This window comes from Ornithodoros turicata, chromosome 5 (assembly GCF_037126465.1).
Source record: "Ornithodoros turicata isolate Travis chromosome 5, ASM3712646v1, whole genome shotgun sequence".
In the NCBI taxonomy this organism is placed as follows: domain Eukaryota; kingdom Metazoa; phylum Arthropoda; class Arachnida; order Ixodida; family Argasidae; genus Ornithodoros; species Ornithodoros turicata.
The window spans coordinates 80813618-80835053 of record NC_088205.1 but is presented as its reverse complement, the minus strand read 5'-3'; the positions used below and the strand labels follow the sequence as shown (position 1 = coordinate 80835053).

General features: G+C 45.5%; 1 protein-coding gene across 2 annotated transcripts in view; it reads left to right on the top strand.

The window, feature by feature from the left end:
- The window catches only part of LOC135394967 (uncharacterized), a 41210-nt gene that overhangs the window by 16641 nt on the left and 3133 nt on the right, over positions 1–21436 (top strand). The window contains exons 3-8 of one of the 2 annotated variants that reach the window (XM_064626087.1): positions 9099–9177; positions 11145–11192; positions 11277–11297; positions 12573–12796; positions 15372–15506; positions 16225–16379. In XM_064626087.1, coding sequence (XP_064482157.1) covers positions 9099–9177; positions 11145–11192; positions 11277–11297; positions 12573–12796; positions 15372–15506; positions 16225–16379 — 662 coding nt within the window. The remainder of the gene's footprint in view (positions 1–9098; positions 9178–11144; positions 11193–11276; positions 11298–12572; positions 12797–15371; positions 15507–16224; positions 16380–21436) is intronic. The other variant, XM_064626089.1, reaches the window with a different exon arrangement.

Sequence of the window (21436 nt, the reverse complement as noted above, 5' to 3'; positions counted from 1 at the left end):
ATTTCCTCTTCATAGAGTGTGTTAGTAAACCGTTGATGACGTCACTGTGAGTTATCGACACACCGGAAGCAATGGCAGCGTACACAACTCGGAATCTTATCCGTCGTTTGGGTTCGGTAGACGCGGTACCTTGGAAGACATGTCATCAACGGTCTACTAACACTCTCTATTTCCTCTTCATAGAGTGTGTTAGTAAACCGTTGATGACGTCACTGTGAGTTATCGACACACCGGAAGCAATGGCAACGTACACAACTCGGAATCTTATCCGTCGTTTGGGTTCGGTAGACGCGGTACCTTGGAAGACATGTCATGAACGGTCTACTAACACTCTCTAGTTCCTCTTCATAGAGTGTGTTAGTAAACCGTTGGTGACGTCACTGTGAGTTATCGACACACCGCAACCAATGGCAGTGTACGCAACTCGGAATCCGTCGTTTGGGTTCGGGAGATGCCGTACCTCGAAAGACACGTTATCAACGGTTTACGAACACTTAGCGTGTCAGTAGACCGTTGATAACGTCACCGTGAAGTTTAAGACATACCAGAACGAATAGGGGCGTCCATGACTCAGCATCTTATCCGTTGATTGGGTATGGTAGATACCGCACTTTGGAAGACACATTATCAACGGTTTACGAACACTTCTAGGGGGTGTTAGTATACCGTTGATAAGGTCACAGTGAAGTAACCGTACCCACTGCACCCAATAGCACTGTGCGTGACTGAGAATATCATTCGGTGATTGGGTGCGGTAAATGGAGAATCGCGAAGGCCACGTTATATCAACGGTTTACTAGAGAGTTTTAGCAGACCGTTGATAAGATGGCTTGCGTCGAACCGTATCAACCCGAACTAATCAGTGGATAGGATTCTGAGTCACGCACCACTGCGATTGGTTCCGATAGGCACGATAACCTTATCAACGGTATGCTAAAACTCACTACAACTCACTACACTCTCTATGAATAGAGTGTGTCAATAGACCGTTGGATAACGCCGAACAGACGTAGTTGCAAGAGACTTGCTCTGCCCAACAGACATGGATACACTCAGGGTTGGATCCAGGATCTTTATGAGGAGGGGGTCCAGCCATGGACAGCATCCTAGACACGCGATGTAGGGTCAATTAAACACTATGCGAAGACAGAAATTGAGAAGGGGGTCAGGACATCCGGACCCCTCTAGATCCGCCTCTGGGCACACTTTCCATTGAAGCCAGCCCAGGACGAATATTAACCTCTTCCCGCCTTCACTTCTTCCTGATGTCCATTCCACGTCTGTAGTCACTGTTGCTTCGCGGTGCTCTTCCCAGACCCTCATTTGGATGAATGGACAAACGGCGTGTTGCGTTACACATATTCGGGTTCACATGATACGAAGCGAGGAGGGTGGTGACCGCCGTTATCGGAGTCGGAGCGCGCTCACGCGAGCCCCATTTATTATGCACGCCTACCTCCCGGTGATAATGGTCTCAATGAGGCTGGTCACGTGACCCTGGTGCACGCGACGTGTTCTGCTGATGGTGGCGTGAACCAACGAAGACCCTTGGGGCGTGACCGGTGCAATAATTCCCCTCTGGCAGCAAGGTCAAGATCGACGCCCTCTTCAGATTATTCAGGAGCAACTGCTTTTGGCTCTACCGTAACAGGGTTGTGCGCTTTTTTGGCGTTTGTTGTTGCTCTGTTGCGTGTCTTAGGCGCCTCTTAGTATCACAGCGGTGTTTACCGGCACGTATCTGAGGGTAGACTGTGACGGTCTTGAACGTTCGACGGAACATCTTCAACGAGTATTTAAAAAATGTGCCGAAAATGCGCAAAATATAACAACAGGACGAAGCACTAAAAAACAGTGGGCGCTGTGCAGCGTGTTTACTGCTTTGTCCCCTAGTTTTTTTTTTCCCTCGCTTTTAACGTGAACCAGTAACCAACCAACCAGCAAGAGTACAATATTTGTTTTTATTATGGCGTGTTCATTTCTTTTTCGTTGATTTCGTTTTTGATTGGCACTAGGAGAAGAATTGCGGAATGCTCGGGAGCAATTACTGCCGGCTTGCCAAGGAACATATATGTCTTGCATCAGAATTATTCCACTGATGAAATTATACTGCAGTGCCATCGGGTGTCGCCTGTGTGGGCTGCTATTGTTTGTGTCGGCGCACTATACTTGTCGTGACGTAGAGTGACGCTGCTAGCTACTTCAGCCAATAGGAACAAGCGTACGGAAGACTACTGTAGATGTCCGATCCTATACTGACGCGTTGCATCATCGCAGCACAACACTTGTTTATTTATTTATTTATTTTTTTTTTTTGCTCTTTGCTTTTTCAACGTTAGCGTGCTCGCCTTCTGTCGCCTCTAACGGGACGTCACGAAGCTCGCGCTCAACGGCGTGAATCGGCCCGCGTCGAATGGCGTTTGCCGTGGGGCAGCTGTCTGGCCACCCGGCTGCCCTTGGCCTTGGCCACACGGAACCTCTTGGTGACCGACCTAGGCCCAGCCGGTCCTCGCTGATTATATAGTCTGATAGGGCGAGACAAAGATCTCTCGTTTTCGTTCGGCCCGCGCGCGCGCGCGCGGGGGTCGATCCGACGCACTCATGAGTGTTTCCGGTCTTTCAGACGTTTTATATTTCTCTTTTTTTTGGAAGCATCGAGGACACTGGTTCGTCCAGGATGTCAAATTCGAAAGTCTATCCGCGATATTTAAGGGGTGCTTGTTGCGTTTCTTTATGATGACGCAATGAAAGTGGGAGAGGGGGAGGAGTGTTGTGCCCTCTTGAGGCCTATGCTGCTTCCTGGAACACGTGTCTATCCAGTCGTGACGTCATGGCGACGTCACACCACCATGCGTGCGCTTGCCAGGGTGTTGAGACTCTAGTTCAGCGAAGAAAGGCTACAGCGATGACCAGATAATGGTGCAGTGACAGTATTACCTTTTTCTGAAGAATATAAGAAAAGCGATATTGAAGTGACTACAAAACCTATCGCGCTTGGTGTCATGTGAAAATCACGTGAGATTTATCTAGTCAGCGTGAAAGGCACAGTACATCATATCTTGTTACGACCACTGGATTTCTTATGCGTACCTGCGACTGTGTCATCAACAAAAGTTCTCAGAGTGCTGTTGGACCAGCCAGCTTTTGCTCACGAATGTGGAACTCTGAGATTTTTCATGGGCAATAGAAATGAAACAGCGTCAACTTGAATAACGCTGCAGAATACTGGCACTTGTAATCACAGCTATAGTCCATACGTAACACAGTTATTGAGGCACAAGTCGATAAAAGTTGACCCCGTAAAACCCACCTCCGGACTCAAAAGCCAAGACTGGTACAGCTTGGGACAAAAGTTTACGGAACACCGGGGTGTCACATTTCTCCATTGGAATGAAACACCATCAGCAAACAGGAGCGGACATGCATACTACGAGATGGATAGAATAGCCGGTCACCCGTTTCTTATTCGATCCCTTCCTGACAGCTTGCAGGAGACCGCTCGGATGAACGAACACGCCGATGCCGTGTTCCGTAAACTTTTGTCCCAAGCTGTACATACGTATATTTCTCCATTTATATTTATTTAGAAGAGCAACGAACTGATCCACAACGCAATGTCACCCACTTGCACACCGTGTGGTGTCACACTCGCCAAAAGGAAGCGGTGTCTCGCCCCTCCACAGAGACGAAAAATTCCTTCAAAAGCCCACTGACCTCTTTCGACTCTCTACAAATTTCTCGAGCAAGAATGGCACTAAATGTTGCTTCCATCGAATCACCAGGAAGACAGTCATTGTACGGTGATGCAACGCCAGGGCTCGTTGTTCATCGTCGACGGCCGCAGGCGTGGGTCGGTCACCTCGTTGTTTTTATTCGGAGTGTGCACTGGAGTAAACTTACCTCTTCTGGGCCCCCCCCCCCCCCCCCATTGTTTCCTTTTGGAGAAGAACAGCTATCGTTGCTGCACGACCAAAGCACGGCGAGCTTTCTGCACGCAGTTTTTGAAGAGGTCATAGACTTATAGCTAGGGTTGCCACCAGGCCGGTATTATACCGGCACGGCCGGATATTTGTTCGCTCTGCCGGTTGCCGGTAGGAAGGTGATACCGGCAGCCTTTTGCCGGTATTTGTGACTCAAGGCCTTTCATATGGGCTTTTGCGGGGTTTTCCCTTCAACATTCCACTACAGCTTGAATAAATCTGGAGCATAGACCCAACTCCGCAGTCACCAGTCCTTTCCTTAGTTATTCATTATTATTATTATTATTATTATTACACACAGGAACATATGTTTCCTCGTATTATCCTGAGCTCTCTCTCTATCTCTCTGTTTTCTGTGTGTGCTCTTCCACCCCTCATCCACTTCCCTTTCCCGCGAGCCTTTCCTTCTTTCCCTCTATTCCACCTTCTCTCCCTCAGCCGGTATTTTTCGCTACGAAAGGTGGCAACCCTACTTATAGCATAAGTGGAGTGGTCGTCGAGGCAGCTCGATATTAGAGACGAAAAATGTTGACAGCATGTAGATCATACCCGCGCTACGTGGCGGTCATGCGTGCCTGGCACGTACTGTAACAAAAAAAAAAAAGCATTACTGCAAGAATTGGGCAGTTACTCGAATCATTGATCGAGTCAATCATAATTCTCTTGGGGGCTCTCCCACCCCAACACTCTTTCCAGGCCTATAAACCAGTCGTACAAACGCTTTAGTACCCGCGTCACACGGACAGTCTTCAACGATGGTTGAAAACGAGGGCCATTGAACATGCGCGTAGCGACACCTAGCGTGTAACATGTAAACCTGCCGGTGAGCATTGGATTCAATGCACTTTGAGAAGTTGACACGTTACACGCTAGGTGTCGCTACCCGCATATTCAGTGGCTATTGGTTTCAATGATCATTGAAGGCTACCCGTGTGACAGGGGTACAGGAAGCCGACACACAGATGCCGCCCTAACGCTAACGCCACCGCTGGATGTACATAATAACCATTATTTCCAATTACGCACGGTAACCTACCACCGGGCATGTCAATCAATACACGTCTCCGTCAATAATCTACTCATAGAGACGACCGCAGAGCAAACAGGGACGGCAACCAGTTCCAAGGGCCAATTTGTTCCTCTTCGGAACAAGGAGAAGGCCGTTGACAAGGGACGACAAAAGGCCTTCCGATTGGTGCTTGCATCAATGTTCCATACGCGGGAGCACGCTATTCCCAAAAGCAACGACGATGGCGTGCTTGGCTTGGATCGATTATTGGCTGAATTATTTTTTCTGCTGCTGCGTGTGACAGACTGTTCGTAAAGTACACTGTGCAGGAAAGGACGTGTACGATGTGACCTTCTTTCAGGCTTCTGGTCGGCGTTGTTGTCCTTTACAACGTTTGTCTAGGGAACGGTGTATGTGCGTGCAAGGGAGGTCGTTATTAAAGTAACGGCCTTGATTGAGTTTGCGCGTTGGTGGCGGTTTTATTGTGGTGGTCTGTACGAGTCACAGCGCTTGCGCTGGAGGCTTCATGGCAGACGGTACCGGAAGGTTCGAGTTGTTGTAGAAAGGGAAAATGTTGTTTACGATGTTTTTTTTTTTTTCAGCGTAACATTTTACTGTGTTTGTAATATTTTTTCTGCATATCAAATCTAAGATCTGGTGTGTACGCACAATCGAGCATCTAATCTGTTCAGGCTTGTACAAGATGCTCATATAAAGTATTTAAATTAAGATACTGGGTACCTGAATTACTGAGTACAGTACTATAAATACCCAATCTTGAAAAGCATTTAAGATACAGTATTAAATACTCTTAAAAGTAACTCGTTACTTTCAAGATACTTTGACGTCACAGTTGGAAATCGCTATCAATGAAATACAAAGATCGTCGAGTTAAAAATTGCATTACCAAAAAACTTTATTAGCTCTCAGGAACAACTGATTTTCAAAACCCAATAGCCCGCCACGTTTTTTTTTTTTTTTTAACACATTACCTCTAAGGCTGAACATTACAGATGCGAACATAATTTACTGTCGTTTTTCTCCTTATCGTTGCTTTAACCCTGTGTTTTACGTAACGCCGTTACAGTAATCGATACTTTTTTTCGGTATCGGAGTGCGGCTCGTGATAATTTTTTAAATCTGTATCGGAAAAGTATTTCCGTTACAAATTTACGGTAACGCGATCTCCGTATCGTTACCGATATCGATACTTTTTTAGTGTCCCACCCTTGTTTCACCGACCATATTTCTTATTCTTATTCATTGTCACTGGTCCGCTTAGTGTTCGACACGAAACCTGTGGACACGCCTGCGTATTCCGTAACGGAAATTATATCAAACACACGTTAACTTTTTATTTCTTCGAACCTGGACGAAATAACCACGGTGCGCTCAACAAAAGAGTTGAGGTCAACGAACAGAGATCAAGTTCTTGACAGTGCGCTCTGGATTCCACTGCTAAGCTGCCCTGTCGCACTGAGTCACGCTCACATACGTGGTATTGTAACTTCGGATACAGTAGGTTTCCCTGGTCATTGCACTCCACGGTATGTGGGGGCCTGACACTAACGTGATTGTCATATTGGCCTCTGTCAGCTGCCGGAGAGACCAGCCTAGCCGGCCTGCTAGGCAGAAGATGACTTTGAGAACCAGCTATCGATCAAGCAGACGGTCTCCGAGCTGCACAATAAATACGCTGTCTTTTTACTGCAAAACAGCCTTCTCCGAATTTGGTATTACACAGATGGGGGTGTTTACGTAACTGAGATGAATATGTTGCATATCATCTTCGTATTTCCAACTCATGTATCGCGCATAGTATCGCGTTGCTTTCTTTTAGTAACGGTAGCGCGGTATTCGATATTTCGACTTTCCACTCAAGTACCGAGTATCGGTATCGCGATACCATATATCGGTAACGGGTACAGCTCCGGTCAACCTTAATAATAACACTGCAAAAAAATTCGGTCTCATTTCCCAGCGCGATAACAGCGCCACCCTTGTGGCACTGGGGGGAATGTTAAGTGAACAAAATCCTTGCGTTAAACTAACAGAATAATTTTGTTCAATTAAGATTTCCTCATGGGCCCCAAGGGTTGCTGTAATCGCGCTCGGGAACGAGACCACTTTTTTTTTTTTTTTTTCAGTGTTATTATTAAGGTTGACCGGAGCTGTACAATACCGCTTTAACCTCATAGTTATTGATATTTTAAATGAGCCACTTTCGCTGCGGCTCTCTGCAGGGGTTTCAGTGTTTTACCCCGCATATCCTTCAGGACAACACATCGCCTCATGCATTCTCCCAAACCCGAGGCGCTGCACGTGGATGTCCCGAATTACTTGCTAAAGTACCTATATGTACAGCGCAAAGCGCATTGCCGAGACAGAAAAGAATCTTTCGCTCGACCTCCGTGTTTTGCACCGAGAAGTATCTTCAAAGTGACTTGGAAAATGAGTAGAAGTTATCTTAACAAGTATTTAGGTTAGATTGCTAAATGTTGACGTTCGGAAGTATTTGCAAAATACCAAGTTACTCGTATAAGTATTTTACCTCCTCAGGCTATTGTGCAAGTCTGAATCTGTTACGCAATCATACAGTACCTATATACGTTTGATGGAATACCTAATCTGATATCAGACCAAGGTAATGTAATACCTAATGTGTATATCGAATATTTTTATTTCACATAATTAGTCTGTTAGTGTGTTTATGCCGCCTCCAAATGCATTTGAACGGAATGATTTTTTTTAAAACTTGGCAAATTGATCTCCAACATGTCTACGACTTTTTTTTGTTATATATAGGAATTGTTCCACTCTATAGGCTTCGGATCTACGACAAAATATTACTTAGTCCCAGTAACACATCGACACACAGATTAAAGCAAAAAATTACGCGTGAAAGTTGCACAAGGTTGACGACCGTTACGTTCGTAAAATTGTCACACCGCTCATGTTACGAAACTATCCAACAAGCGCTTCCTTGTGAATGTCATTCTTCTTAAAGGTGTAACGTGTAATGATGACATCTTTCGCTTCGCCAAGGCTCACTGAAGCGTAGCGCTTCCCTCTGGAGAGGCTTGATGACCTACGTGGGCACCCAAGCGTCCCACGACGCCACATCCACGCACACCCATGTGTTCCATTGTACATATCACCTTTGCTCCGTCTAACGCTAACCTAGCGGTACGTTCCTGTATACCGAACTCCATGACGATACCTATACGACTATAACCGTAAAGAACCAAAGTATAGCTAGAGACAGCACGACGGAACGGTACATAGTATCGTTGTATCTTGTGTGTTCTTCATGTCCCAAACGAAGAAATGCAAAAGTAATGAAACGCGGTGCGGCGAAGACGCGCAGATCCATCTGCTTGCGTGAACTGTCGTCTGTTAACTGTCGTCTGCTAAGCTTCGTCTGCTATGAGAGGTCGTCGCACCGAGGCGTCTGGTCATGGCACTGACAATGACACATGGCACTGATTCGTACGGAGTTTTATCATTTAGTGCAGTTGGTTTTAGAAAGAGGGCGCAAGTTCCCTTACACGCATGTATTTGGATTGGTGATATGCCAGGAAATGTTGCTCACGCTCGTCCGTCAGAGATAAGGGGGACATGGAGACGTCAACTTCGCAATACAATGGACTAAAGGAGAGGCTGACGCGCTTTGATAGAACCAGGCGCATTATAGGGATAAACAGATCTAGATCTAGATGACAGAGCTTGGAGGAGGAAGAATGACAAAAGGATATGAGGCTTCCTGTCTCTTAGCGTTGCTGCCAGTATGGCACCTTCTTTGGGCCAGTGTGAGGCTCACATCGTGAGATATATCTTTTCTACGAGTCATGGCTTGGGTTGGCTTGGATTGGATTGGAAATAAAAAATAGAGAGGTCATTGACGTCTGCACTGGTGGGTTGTTTCTGAAATGCCATTCTTTTCGTTGAGAAGCGGCGAACCAACAGCGAACAGTTTCTGGTCATTGTTTGACCATATTGCTGTGACCTGGTGAAAATATTTCCCAGCATGCAAGACCAAGACCCCCGCTTTGAACGTTACCTCCCTGACAAGAACTGTACGCGGGTCCTTACATTGTGTCTTTTCTTTTCAGATTCCGGACTCTCTGCTGTATCGCATGCGCAACGTGCGAAACCTCACAGACTTCGTGAGCCAATTCTTAGACGGCTACAGTACGTATGACGTAGTAGGGGCGGGTCCTTACCTCGCTTACCTCCACCAGGGAGACGGTAAACTAATCCCTCCTATGCTTGCCTCGCAACTGACACCTACCACCTGACATGCTGACTGCACCTCGCACCACGTAGACGTAGCACCACCACCACCTTGCATCTTTGTCGTGCTCGTGCAGTGGCGTATCAAATTTTCTTGCCCTTGAGGACGGACCGTCCCAATAAGAAGCTTCGTAAAAGTGCCGATTTTAACCGGAATCTTTGATAAGGTTGTAAGGTCAACCGGGAATCTTCAAAGCTAACGAATGCGAAAGGCTAGGACATCCCCAATTGCCAGTATTTCCCTATTTTTCTTCTCCTTTTCTGAAGTCTTCAATTTTACACTTGGTTATATACATATCCTTTATTCTGATTCTGTCCGTCTCGGTTTTTACGAGGTTTGTAGTTCAAACTGTTATTATCATTTTTTAAATATTTTAACACAAACTAGGAGGACTGGAGTCGCCAGTCCTGTCTACGTTGGGGCTAACATGTCCATCTGTCTCTCTCTAATCTAATCTTATCTGACGGCCAGTCGAGCGTTCCACTCATGCGGTCATGAGATGGTAAATATAGAGATGCGTTTGCCTAGGTGGTGGGCAACCTCCCCTGGGGGATGTTATTCCAGAAGAAGAGCTCCGCTACTTATAGACCATGCTCACATGACACCCTGGTCAACGTGCGGCCCAAAACGCTTAACGACATGGAAAACAAGCTTGTGGTCACATTACGTTTGTACGCCCCCACCTCTATAGGCTGATTTCCTTCGAAAATTCTGATATTATTCAATTTAGTTTGGTCTTCAACCACCATTCTGAACCATCACATCGATCTACGATAACGATAAACGATGCTGTATTGCAACTTCCAGATAACGAACACTATCGAACTAACGAACAATATCTATGAAAAAAAAAAGAAAAATGGGGGAGGGGAATATGTAAAAAAATATCATATGCAGATATGTTGGTCACAAAAAATTAAGACCTGCTACGCTGCATTCATAAGTTGTTAGCTGTTACGCAAACGGAGCCAGGTGCTACCACAATGAAAACAGACGTGTCCAGTTGGTGTGATGCAGCCAAGTGCACCCGCACCAGCACTGACATGGTCACGTGACACGGTTAAAGACGAGAGGCCACCCGAAGTGTCCAAGAGCTTCGATGGTCAAAAGCTGTAACGATAAGTTTGTCCAAGGACCAAGGACCATACTCGCTGTCTTATAGGGGACTTGTTTTAACCTTGCCTACGGGCAAACGCAAGCTAGACTGAGACGCGCGCAATCTCTTGCGATATGTTTATACAATGTTTCTTGTCATTTGTTACGAACACTTCGTAATTTGAGAATGTCCTCGCTCCTCTCTAGTTCCACACTCTTAAAAATGAGTTCCACCACATAGCACGCTCCTAGCCAACCAACATTCCGAATGACAACGTTCTAGCCCCTGGTTTGTTGAAAACGTGGGGCGGAGCCTATTTTGTGACACTTACGCTGTTCATAATTGTCACAAAAAAAGGCGTACGCCTCCAGTTTTCAGCAAATCAGGAAAGATAACGGTATCATTCAGATTGCAGTTGGCTAGGAGCGTGCTATGAGGTGAAGTTCATTTCTAAGAGTGCACTTCCCACATCTTCGAAAAACACTTCGTACGCCACTGCACGCCCGCACCTTTTGCAAACCTCTGTCCACCACACCCTTGTCCACTGTTTTGCTATCGGGTCCCTTCTATTTGCGTCCTGTCGATCCTCTCTGCTAGATGTCTGCAACAGTGTTGGTATATGGTCCTTCTTACATGTATACTTATTTGTGTGTGTAGCGAGAACAATATATTTGCACGTGTCGCACGTATTGACTAGAATGTCTGAGTAGCGTACTAACACCTATGTATTTTCTGAGTCTCCTAAGTGCCGTTTGTTCTGCCATGTAGATGAACTGGGCGCCGATGATTCTTCCGGTGAACTGCCGTCGATTCTTGGTAAGCAAAAAAGAAAGAAATAGACGTGCATTTATCAGAGTTCATGACATTGCGTAAAGTTCTCTAATTATCCCACATTTGCAGGCAAAAAGGGACCAGGAGCTGGTAAGTGTACAACTTGCCTTCAATTATTCTGCACATAATCGATTTTTGAGCTCTAAGCGACCTAAGCAGATCCGATTATCAGATTATCGCGCGCGAACATTATTATTTCGCGCTTATTATTTCTTCGAAAGGAATTCCTTCGAGAGTATTTCTTCGCTCTCCTCGCACTTATACGTCTCTCAACTGTGCATAAATTTCTTGCTGAATCATTCACGGGCCGTCAGTCTTGGAGCTGACCTATACTATTTCGTGACGAGATCCTCGCTGCGTGAAACATTTGGCGTGCTACATCTCTTTGTGCATTGCAAGTTAAAGCGCAAGAGGACCTGTTACCTGACCTCGTAGGAGGGGAGGGATGTCCTCGATTGAATGATAGATCGATGATTGACAGGGCGCGATAAAGCTAGCTATGTGCAAAGCCAGGAACAGTGCCACGGAGAAACTTGGCGTATGCTGGGAAAGCAGGTTGTTCCTAGTTCATAAAGAAGCGAATCGGCCTTTGCGTCGGCGGAAGTATTAGCCGTCGGGTGCTATCTAGTGCTACGTGTACCACCATATAGTTGCGACTGCGTTGCTATAGTTATAGTAGTGCTATAGTTACTATAGTTACTATAGTTGCGGCGTGGTTGCTGCTGAGCCGCTCGTTGACGGGTTGCAAAGTCCTGATGGAGATTCGAAGGTTATGGGTTCGAATCCTAACACCGGCTGTGCCATCTGAGGTTATTCCTGGGTTTTCCGGAGATTTTCCAGATGGATGACGTCATATTTCCCTCTGAAGTTGGCCCTCGACGCGTACTAACCACGTGTCTCCCTCTCGTTTCTGCTGTACTCTTCTCATCTGTCACACGTCTGTGTCCACCTCACAAGCCACAGTTCCTTGGCTGTGCTAACACGGAATAACAAAAAATTTAAAAGTCGCAACCATCATACTATAACCGTGTTCGACCCGTAAGAACGACACGAAATGTAGTCCGTCAACCCTAACAGAGAAATTATACTACAGCGCCACCAGCTGCTGCTTATAATGCAGTGAAGTGGTAGGGCATTGTCAGCGCACTGCTCGCCGTGACGTAGTCTGATACGACTATGGCGATTGGAGCCAATAAGAACAAGCGTAATGCGAGGCTTAAACGCAGCGTTCTTACGATGAACACGACTATAAAAGTGCTTATACATACTTTATCTCTCAGTATGCATGAGAGATTTGTCTCTGACGTATCATGTGACCATATGTTGTTGTACCAAGAGTTGTACCTTGGCTTCCCGTTCTGCCAGACGGCGGGCCAATCATCGCACACGCATTCGTCCCCGCAGTGAATATTCCAGACCCTGAACCGGGAAACTGCATGCCCACCAAGCAGCTCGTCGAGTTCCCTAAGCCTACCGACCCATCCACTATTCTCTGGCCTCCCTGCACACGGGTGACACGCTGCGGGGGTTGCTGTCCCAGCGCAATCCTCACCTGCACGCCCACTAAGACCACTAACATGACCTACAAGGTATGTACTCCTCTGTTTGGATTATATTGGACTATATTCGATTGGATTGGATTGGATTGGATCGGATCATAGAGTTCCTGCGGGACGTCGGGATTAGCCATTGGACATCCATTGCATAAGGCCATTGCATAGAGGCCACCTCGAACATATATGTATTGTATATACAGGGTGTTTCATCTAGTGTGATAAAAAAATCGCATTAAAACAATCTACTTGTCTGGGCATTATTGGGTCATCGATATTCCAGACAAACTGCTGCTGCCGGCAGTTTGTTAAGTATGGCGCAGAACAACAACAACAACAATAAATGAAGGAAAAGTGCTGATGACATGGGATGTTTCCCAGTGCTAGCCACAGGAACCTATACCCCACTTGACAGTGGTTAATATGAGAGGATGAATTATGGTGAAAGTGAAGCGACCACGGGTCGGAGTTCTTTACCTCAGGGGAGATTCTGCCATGGCTTCTGAGCATTTAGAAATGGAATTTTTCCCGATTCAATTTACCAGTAGGCGAGAAAAAATTGCGAAAACCGTCGTTTCGAGACGCGTAAATTGCCGGACGCACTCTCAAGATATCCGAAAGAAGCGATGCGGGGAGGCCATGTACAGCTCCCGTCAACCTTAACAATAACACAGAAAAAAAATATGGTTTCGTGTCCGAGCGCGATTACAGCAACCCATGAGGAAATCTTAATTGAACAAAATTATTCTGTCAACGCAAGGATTTTGTTCGCTTATCGTTCCCCCAGTGCCCCCAGAGTGGCTGCTATCACGCTCGGGAATGAGACCGAATTTAATTTTTTGCAGTGTTATTATTAAGGTTGACGGGAGCTGTACCTGCCCCCCCCCCTTTCACTTTTTCCTTTCCGAAGCTTCTGCTGATAACGGCAACATGGTCGAAACGCAAAGTTATCTGAAATAATCTTGAGCGAGAAGGAAACAGGGAGGGACGGGCGGCCGTTCTCGGCTCTGCCGACAATTTGCGCGCCGTGAAATGACAGTTTTCAGCTCTTTTTATTTATTTATTTTTTTTACCTATTACCAAAGTATTAGGAACGTATTTTGCAATGCAATGGGGTAAATCCAGCGTAAGCTTTCTGTTTCCGTAAAAAGAACAAAATGTGAGGTTGACCTGGAAAACTTCGAAGATGAAAAAGAACGAAAAAAGAAGACGCAGGGGCCTTGCTGTTTTTGAATGCGATGGCGTCACAGGACGGCAGCCGAGGCGAGGGGCTTTCCTCACCCGCGAGACTGGCAGCTCCCTTGCACATCGGGATTGCGTGCTGCCTGCACTCGCACTTTTTTGTGCGAATATGTATCTCGGGCAAAAGGGCAAGGGTGCAGGCCAGCTGGTACATGGTGAAAAAATTTGGAACCCGAGAAAGGGACAGAGGAGGGACGACTCGAGAACGTGTCGTGTCGTCCCTCCTCTGTCCCTTTCTCGGGTTCCTAATTTTTTCACCATGTATCTCGGGGCCTGATGTGGACGAGCACTGCGCTTGCGCTTCTCCAATCCTACAGTTGCCAATACAAAACCCTCAGTGCCAGGACAAAAGAACAACGGACGAAACACGAAGAGACAAACAGCTGTATATACCGATGACACTAACTCGCCCAAGTTTGAACTCTATTCTACGCGTTGTAATCCAGTCGTTCTATGCTCCTTTAAAGACCAAGTGTTACTAAAAATGTTGTTAAACTGGGACTCCGCAGCAAAATCACCACAACGATTGTGAGATAGCAGTAACCCTTGCGGTGTCAGGAACATACGTACGAAATATCGCGTTCCCAAAGTACTCAGATTTTATTCAAACGAATGATTACGAAGTGAGCGCTTCGCCTCTGTGAAGCGAGAGGGCGCTGAAAGCAACACCGCTGTCGTCATCCTGCATGGAAGAATGCAAGCTTCGTAGCAGACGACAATGCCGGGTGACGTCACAGTATCTCCCTCCGGGCGAACCGCTGTGCGCTTTGCGTGTTGGTTTCGGTTTGGTATTTTCATCATTTACGAATTAATTAATCGCACAAAATGAATGCGAATGTTGTATTCGGTAGCAAGCGAACGGTCCGTGTTCGGTATGATGCTATTTGTTTTCGAATCCTTCCGAACTCTCCCTTTAAGCGAAGTTTACATAGCTCTTCTGATGGTTCTGTTTCGTAACCGCCTTTCGGTCGCGTATCTCAGCAGTGATATACAACAACAACAACAACAACAACAACAACAACAGCAAATAGATTGTGGCTATGACATGAGGTGATACAGAGATTGCTATAAGGGCTCAAGCGTGGACATTAGGATGTACCACCCCGACCCGTTGGGAGCACGACTGTATATTGCTCAACAAGCACCGTTCAACGTAGAGTAGAAACTGTAAACATCTTGTCGTGCTCTATTCGAATGAAGACAGGAAACAAATATATATATATATGTGTGTTTCCTGGTTCAAATAAACATCCTGACACGGAGTCACGAATATGTCTTTGTGCTTTGTTGTATTCGCAATAATGGAGAGACGTAAAAAGCAGTGGAAAGATTGATGAAGGAGCTTATTTTGTGAATGAACATTTTACAGGTGATCAAGGCTCAGTACCCGAAGCCAGGAGCCACCAAGTTCAACTTCATCGGCCACGAGATCGTGACTCTGGAAAGGCACGATCGCTGCGGTTGCGAGTGCAAACAGAAGCCTTCCGACTGTAACAGAATGCAGGTTTGTACAGCGTCATTGTGTGTGTGTTTGCCTTTGAAGAGATTAGGAAGGAAGCGCATGTACAGCTCTCAAGATACATTGCCAACTTGGCCCTGGTTGAAAGCTTGCACCTTCGGTAGTAATTGGCTCGTGTCGTGACATGGTTTAGTCGTAGCCAAGATATTATTCGAAATCAGTTGCTTCGATGTATGTCGGCGACATATGTATATGATATCATAGCGTAGGATTTAATAATAATAATAATTAGAAGAATAGTAATCTTTATTTTACGTGCCCAAGAACAGCACAAGGCCTGGGATGGGCTTATATGGGAATGTGTGCAATGTATACCTGCTGACGATAGCTCCTGTCATGCACGAAGAACACACGCGTGCTGATTTTTAAATTGTATTATGATTTTATTATTTTTATTATTTGAAAAATATTTTTACTTCTTCATCTCTATCTTGTTAGAAAGCGTCAGCTACGCAAATTCGAACGAACAACATTCCTGCTGCAAACTTAATTCACAGACACATACTTACCAGTATCTACAGTACTCTGGGTCCAATGTTGGGCCAAATAAAGTTATTATTATTATTATTATATCTCTTGATCATTACAGAGTCTTATACCGCATTATCCTCTGTAATATTCGCCACATTCAAATACTTGCACTTAGCAACTGCACCGCATAACGGTCGTTTCATGAATCCGCAATATTCGGTTGTCGTTGCAGCGCTACGAGGAATGTCGCTGTCTGTGTCGCAACACCGCTGACATGGAGAACTGTCAGGGTGCTTCAGTCGTCTGGGACCACACAGTGTGCAGGTGTATGTGCAGGGATTACTCTGAGTGTTCTACAGGGTTCTACTACAACCCCAGGTCCTGCAAGTAAGGAACTTTCTGTTACTGGACAACACTGGCGTTGCACTTGCACGACGTATATTGACGGAACACGTCGGCACTGTTGTGGAACTTTGTATGGTAATTATAGTCCGTCGAATACGAGCACCGAGGAAAGAAGGGTGATTCGATTTTGGCGGAAACGCGAAGAAAAGCGTATTATCCGCGAAATCGTAATATGCGGGAAGGCCTCCACTGATTGGACAAGAAACCAAAACCCTGTCAGAAGATGTCTTGCAGCCGACGCTTTATCCCTGTCCAGCTTGACGACAGTGACCCTAGTGACTATAGCGATGGAAATGTACTGGATGGACGGGGCTTGTATGGTACTGCACGCACGTACGGTACTACCGTAATTTCACGCGTATTAGCCGCGGCTTATGCGCGATTTTTTTTTCTCATGGGCGCTGTGCGGCTTATCTGATGACTTTTTTTTTAGGTATTTTCCCCATACACTGATTTTAACGAAAGGGTCGACAGTGTCTCTGGAATAGCACCGCCCTGCTGATGCACGAACAGTGCTTATCAGGGATGGGTCCACATTCGAGTAGATTGCCCATGCAGCTTTAACGAAAGTGGTGACAGTGATTCATGCCTTCTGGAAGACCACTGACCCATCAATACATGAAAAGCGCCCAACAAGGGCACAATCCGATCTTGGTAGAATTTAGAACTGACCTCCTTTGTTGTACACTGTGCCGATCCCGGAGTATGGACCACAGGATTTATGGCATTACTCTATGGTCTCTTTGTCGCACATAGGAGTCGTCTCGTATTGCCCGCGGCTTATCTGCGAGTGCGGCTTATCTGCCGGAAAATTTTCAAAACGTTCCTAAAAACGCGTCCTGCGGCCTATCTGCGGTGCGGCCTATACGCGTGAAAATACGGACTTATGAAATGTGAAAATCTCCGGTGGTGTTTTCGTTGCGCTGCGCCGAATCGCGTCAGACTATATGACCTCGGTAGGATGGGGAAGCGTGGCGTAGCGAACGCTGGCTGTCGGCGCGGAACGCGGGCGGCGATGGGCGAAGACTACGTCGGACTCTAAACCAGCCTTTAGGAGAAGAGGCGCCGAGCGCGGTGTAGTTAAGTGATAGCTAGAGATATAGCGTATCCTCGTCCTCGCGTCGCGCTCCAGCTCTCGCTCTAAAACTAACTAAACTCGCTACTGTTACTGTTACTGTTACCGTTACTGGCTCGTTTGGGAACGTAGCATTCAACTTGCCTGACATGTCTCCTGCCGCGACGATAAATACAAGGTGGCATGTGCTGGGATTTCGGCGCACGTTAAAGATACTGTAAAGTAGCAAGCAAGCTGTTAATATTGGCAGCGGCAGTCGAATGCTTATTCCGAAAGAAACCCACACTGCAAATTTTACGTGCGACAGAAAACTCTAAATATTTTTTAATCACGACCGAAATTGCGGTGAAAAGACGCGGGGCGACGCCTGGTGTGAAACAATCACCCCTCCGTCGAGCAACAGTGTTACATGTCCGCAACCCTCTATCGGCTAAGTCGTGGGCTAAGTAGCCGGCTACTTGAGCTTTCTTTGAAAAGTCTGCTCAAACGAGATATAGGTTCTGACATGTGTTCTCTCAAAATGCAAGAACATTGGTACATCGTGGAAATGAGTAACAGAACTGTCTGCAGAATCACCATAAGAACTCACTTATGCAACAAAAAATATACCACGTCCGGCGAGCCGGCGTGGTGATGGTAGCGGTCCACAGATGTCGCTGTACGCTCCCATTGTTATTGGCATGTTTATGTTCGCCGCCCTGCATGGCGGGTATTGCGGAGTTCGTGTCGTGTCTTAGACACAGGGTTACCCGTCATATTATGCCTTAATTTTCTTTTAAAAAAACTACGAGGTGGATTTGAACAAAAAATCTGGCATTTGTATGATGCGCACCCTGGCTGTCAACTGAGCCAGCTGTGTAAAATTGTATGCCTGCTGCTTTACAATACCTTTAATGTACTGTCAGGTGGACAGAATTAATTCGCAAACCAACCACTGTGGCGCCGCTCACATGACCCATGTAATCATGTCACGTAACTTTGTTCTGGTTTGTTTTCAACATCCTGATCCAGAATTGCAGGTGCGCGCCGCAACCTAAATACGTGACTGGATGCACAAAACGAAACAAAGAGATTAGGAACAGAGAATGCAGGCCGATGCTGACGACGCATAACGGTATCTATCACAGAAAACGCGATAAAACGTTGGGCTAAAAAGAGGGAAAACATCACCAGACAGGTTCCCGTGCTGTTGTCTTTCCTGGACATGTATCCTTTATCTCCTTCCGGGCTTTGTGTTCGGGGTGAGAAAGTGCTGACCCAACAACTCAAGGTTGAATAGCTTTCACGTGCAATACTCCTGTCAAACGGGAAGCTGGATATCAGTTCCATAAGCACTGTATGGTTATTCGGTTGTTCAGCGTAGAGCTACACGAAAACAACAACAAAACAAAACAAATCAGAGAGAGAGGCTGACTTCACGACCTCATCATGTAGTTGTTTTTTTTATTTATTTTTTTTTTCGTCATGATGCCGAGTTGCTGACATCTGCAGCCGGATTCGAACATTGGGATCATTAAAGGGACACATTATTGAGCGATTCGTGGAGGTTTCGGAATTCCCTGACGATTATAAAACTGTTTTAGAACTACGTGTCCGTTTGTGTTATGCTTAGACATTTCTGCATGGAGCATTAAACGATTTTTTTTTTTTTTTTTTGTCAGTGATATGTCTTTTTGGCATATTCTTTTAAAGTGCTCCGACTGTTTCTTCTTAGTTCATTTCATTTGATTTTTATTTTTTGCATCGAGGCTGAATGTAGGCACCAATCAGATGGTATACAGAAACTTGCGCAGACTTTCGAAAAGGCTCTGCACGTCCTATGTTTTACCTTCTTGCTTGCAAGCATCTTCCAACACATAAAACACGGTGGTATACTTTCCACCTCTCTCTTATCAGTCTTGAAAAAATAAAAGAAGACTTATGAAAAGTCAGAAAAGGACGCTCTAAAAGTGGTCGAACCGCGAGAAACAACAACAAAACTTTATTCTGTTGTTTTGCCGAGGGACGACGATGATTGGCATGTTTTATCGTCTCAGGCGGTACCCTATCCATTGCTCGCGAGAAAGAAATGAAATGATTGTTTTAGTCGCAATTCTGGCGTATGAGTCAACGCGTACGTTTGCTATCAGAAACAGGAAGAAAGGGCATAGTTGGCAATTCCTTCGATGCACCGTCACACATACACACATATGTGAGCGCGGTATAGCAGCGTGAAAGCACACGTGATCACATCTTGGCAAGCTGCTCCTGATCACATGGCGAAGTCGCGACGAGGCAAGGTCGTGGCGAGCCTCTCGGACGTTTTGAACCGACCAATCAGCGAGAGCCGCGCACTGAAGGTTGTTACAATTATGCTCTGACTTGTTTGGATAAGATGTTTTCCACGAACGCGTCGGTTTTGTAGTGGGTGCTGTTTGTTTTGTAACGGACCTCCGTACGACTCTTTGAATGTATATTGGAATTTCTCGGGATGTTCATTTTTTACAATTCTTTTTATGGATTTTTACTGGTACTAACACATATTTTGAACGTCCCTGCGTGGCATAAAATTCAAAATAAGCACCCTACCGTGTACGAAGCCCAGTCTCGAATTTATGGTTTTCGAAAATTAGTGGAGCTTACAAGCACACCCACACTCAGGTCTCCCGCTCTTTCCTCTTGTCCTCTCTCCATCTGTCCCCTTCTGTACACCGCTCACAGCCACAGGCGCTTCGCGGTGCTGTACATTTAACCGCTACCTCTCCAACGGAGAATTGCGCGAGGTAGTGGGTGCAGGATTTATTTTGGTGACTGTTGATTTCATTTAATCATTGATTAATTTAACGTAATCGTTTATAAATTTAATGTAATTAATATACTTCAGTTCAGCGTATGAAATAATAATCTTATTTAAATAAATTACTCGCGAAAAATAAATGGAACTGTTAGAAGCATCAATTCAGTTTAATTTGAGAAGCTTTCGGACGGAGTCCGTCCTTCATCAGGTGCGATACATTTGACAGGTGGTAAACATATTTACACTGATGTGTATTGGCTGTTCCTTCCTGGACTGGACATCGTTTTCGTTTTTCATTCTTTTACTTCACTGTTCAATTCAATTGCTGGTTAAAATCGCATTAAATTGATTTAACCCCACACCAAACCGCGATGCCAAACAATTCCTTACGTGTCAACCACTTTTTTTTTTTCTAATTGTCCGTTTCCCATCTACAAGATGGCGGGGTCCCGAGGAAAAAAGCTTCATTTATGTAGCTTGAGAGCACCTGGGGTCCGCGATATCACATGGCAGTGAAGGCGAGAAACACATCTCTTACAGAGGGGACAAAAAAGGAAAAGCACTCTTTAACACTGAATAACATGAATAACACTATAAATAGCATTCACATGTAGAAACGTATGGAAGCGCTGAGCTGAAAAAAATAGTAACACTAGCAGTAATAACAACACAATTTAAGCCTCTACATGCATTGCCCAGTTCATACATCCAATAATAATAATAATAATAATAATAATAATAATAGTAATCTTTATTAATGTGCCCAAGAACAGCCAAAGCCTTGGTAATAATAATAATAATAATAAACAACCGTAATAATAATTATTATTATTATTATCATTATTATTGTTATTGTTATAAACGATCAGGAAAACGTAAATCCGACGTCAAAACGAAAACTTAACAGAAAGCGACTCTGGTTGAGCGACATGTTTCATGCACCGGAACTACACCGGAACCAACAAACCAGCCGCGCCTCCGTAGTGACGTTTCAGAGGGTGTGATTGCATCAGCCAAGCAAGGGGAAACCTACTTTCTGGCGTACTCTCAAACACCGACGACCGGACACCATTCTGATTAGGATACTCAAGGAGAGAAAAAAAAAAGAAGAAGAAATGCATCTCGAGGGGATGAGTGGCCCTGCGAGAAAAAGAAGATAAGAGTTCATCTGCACTGTAATCCGGTTTC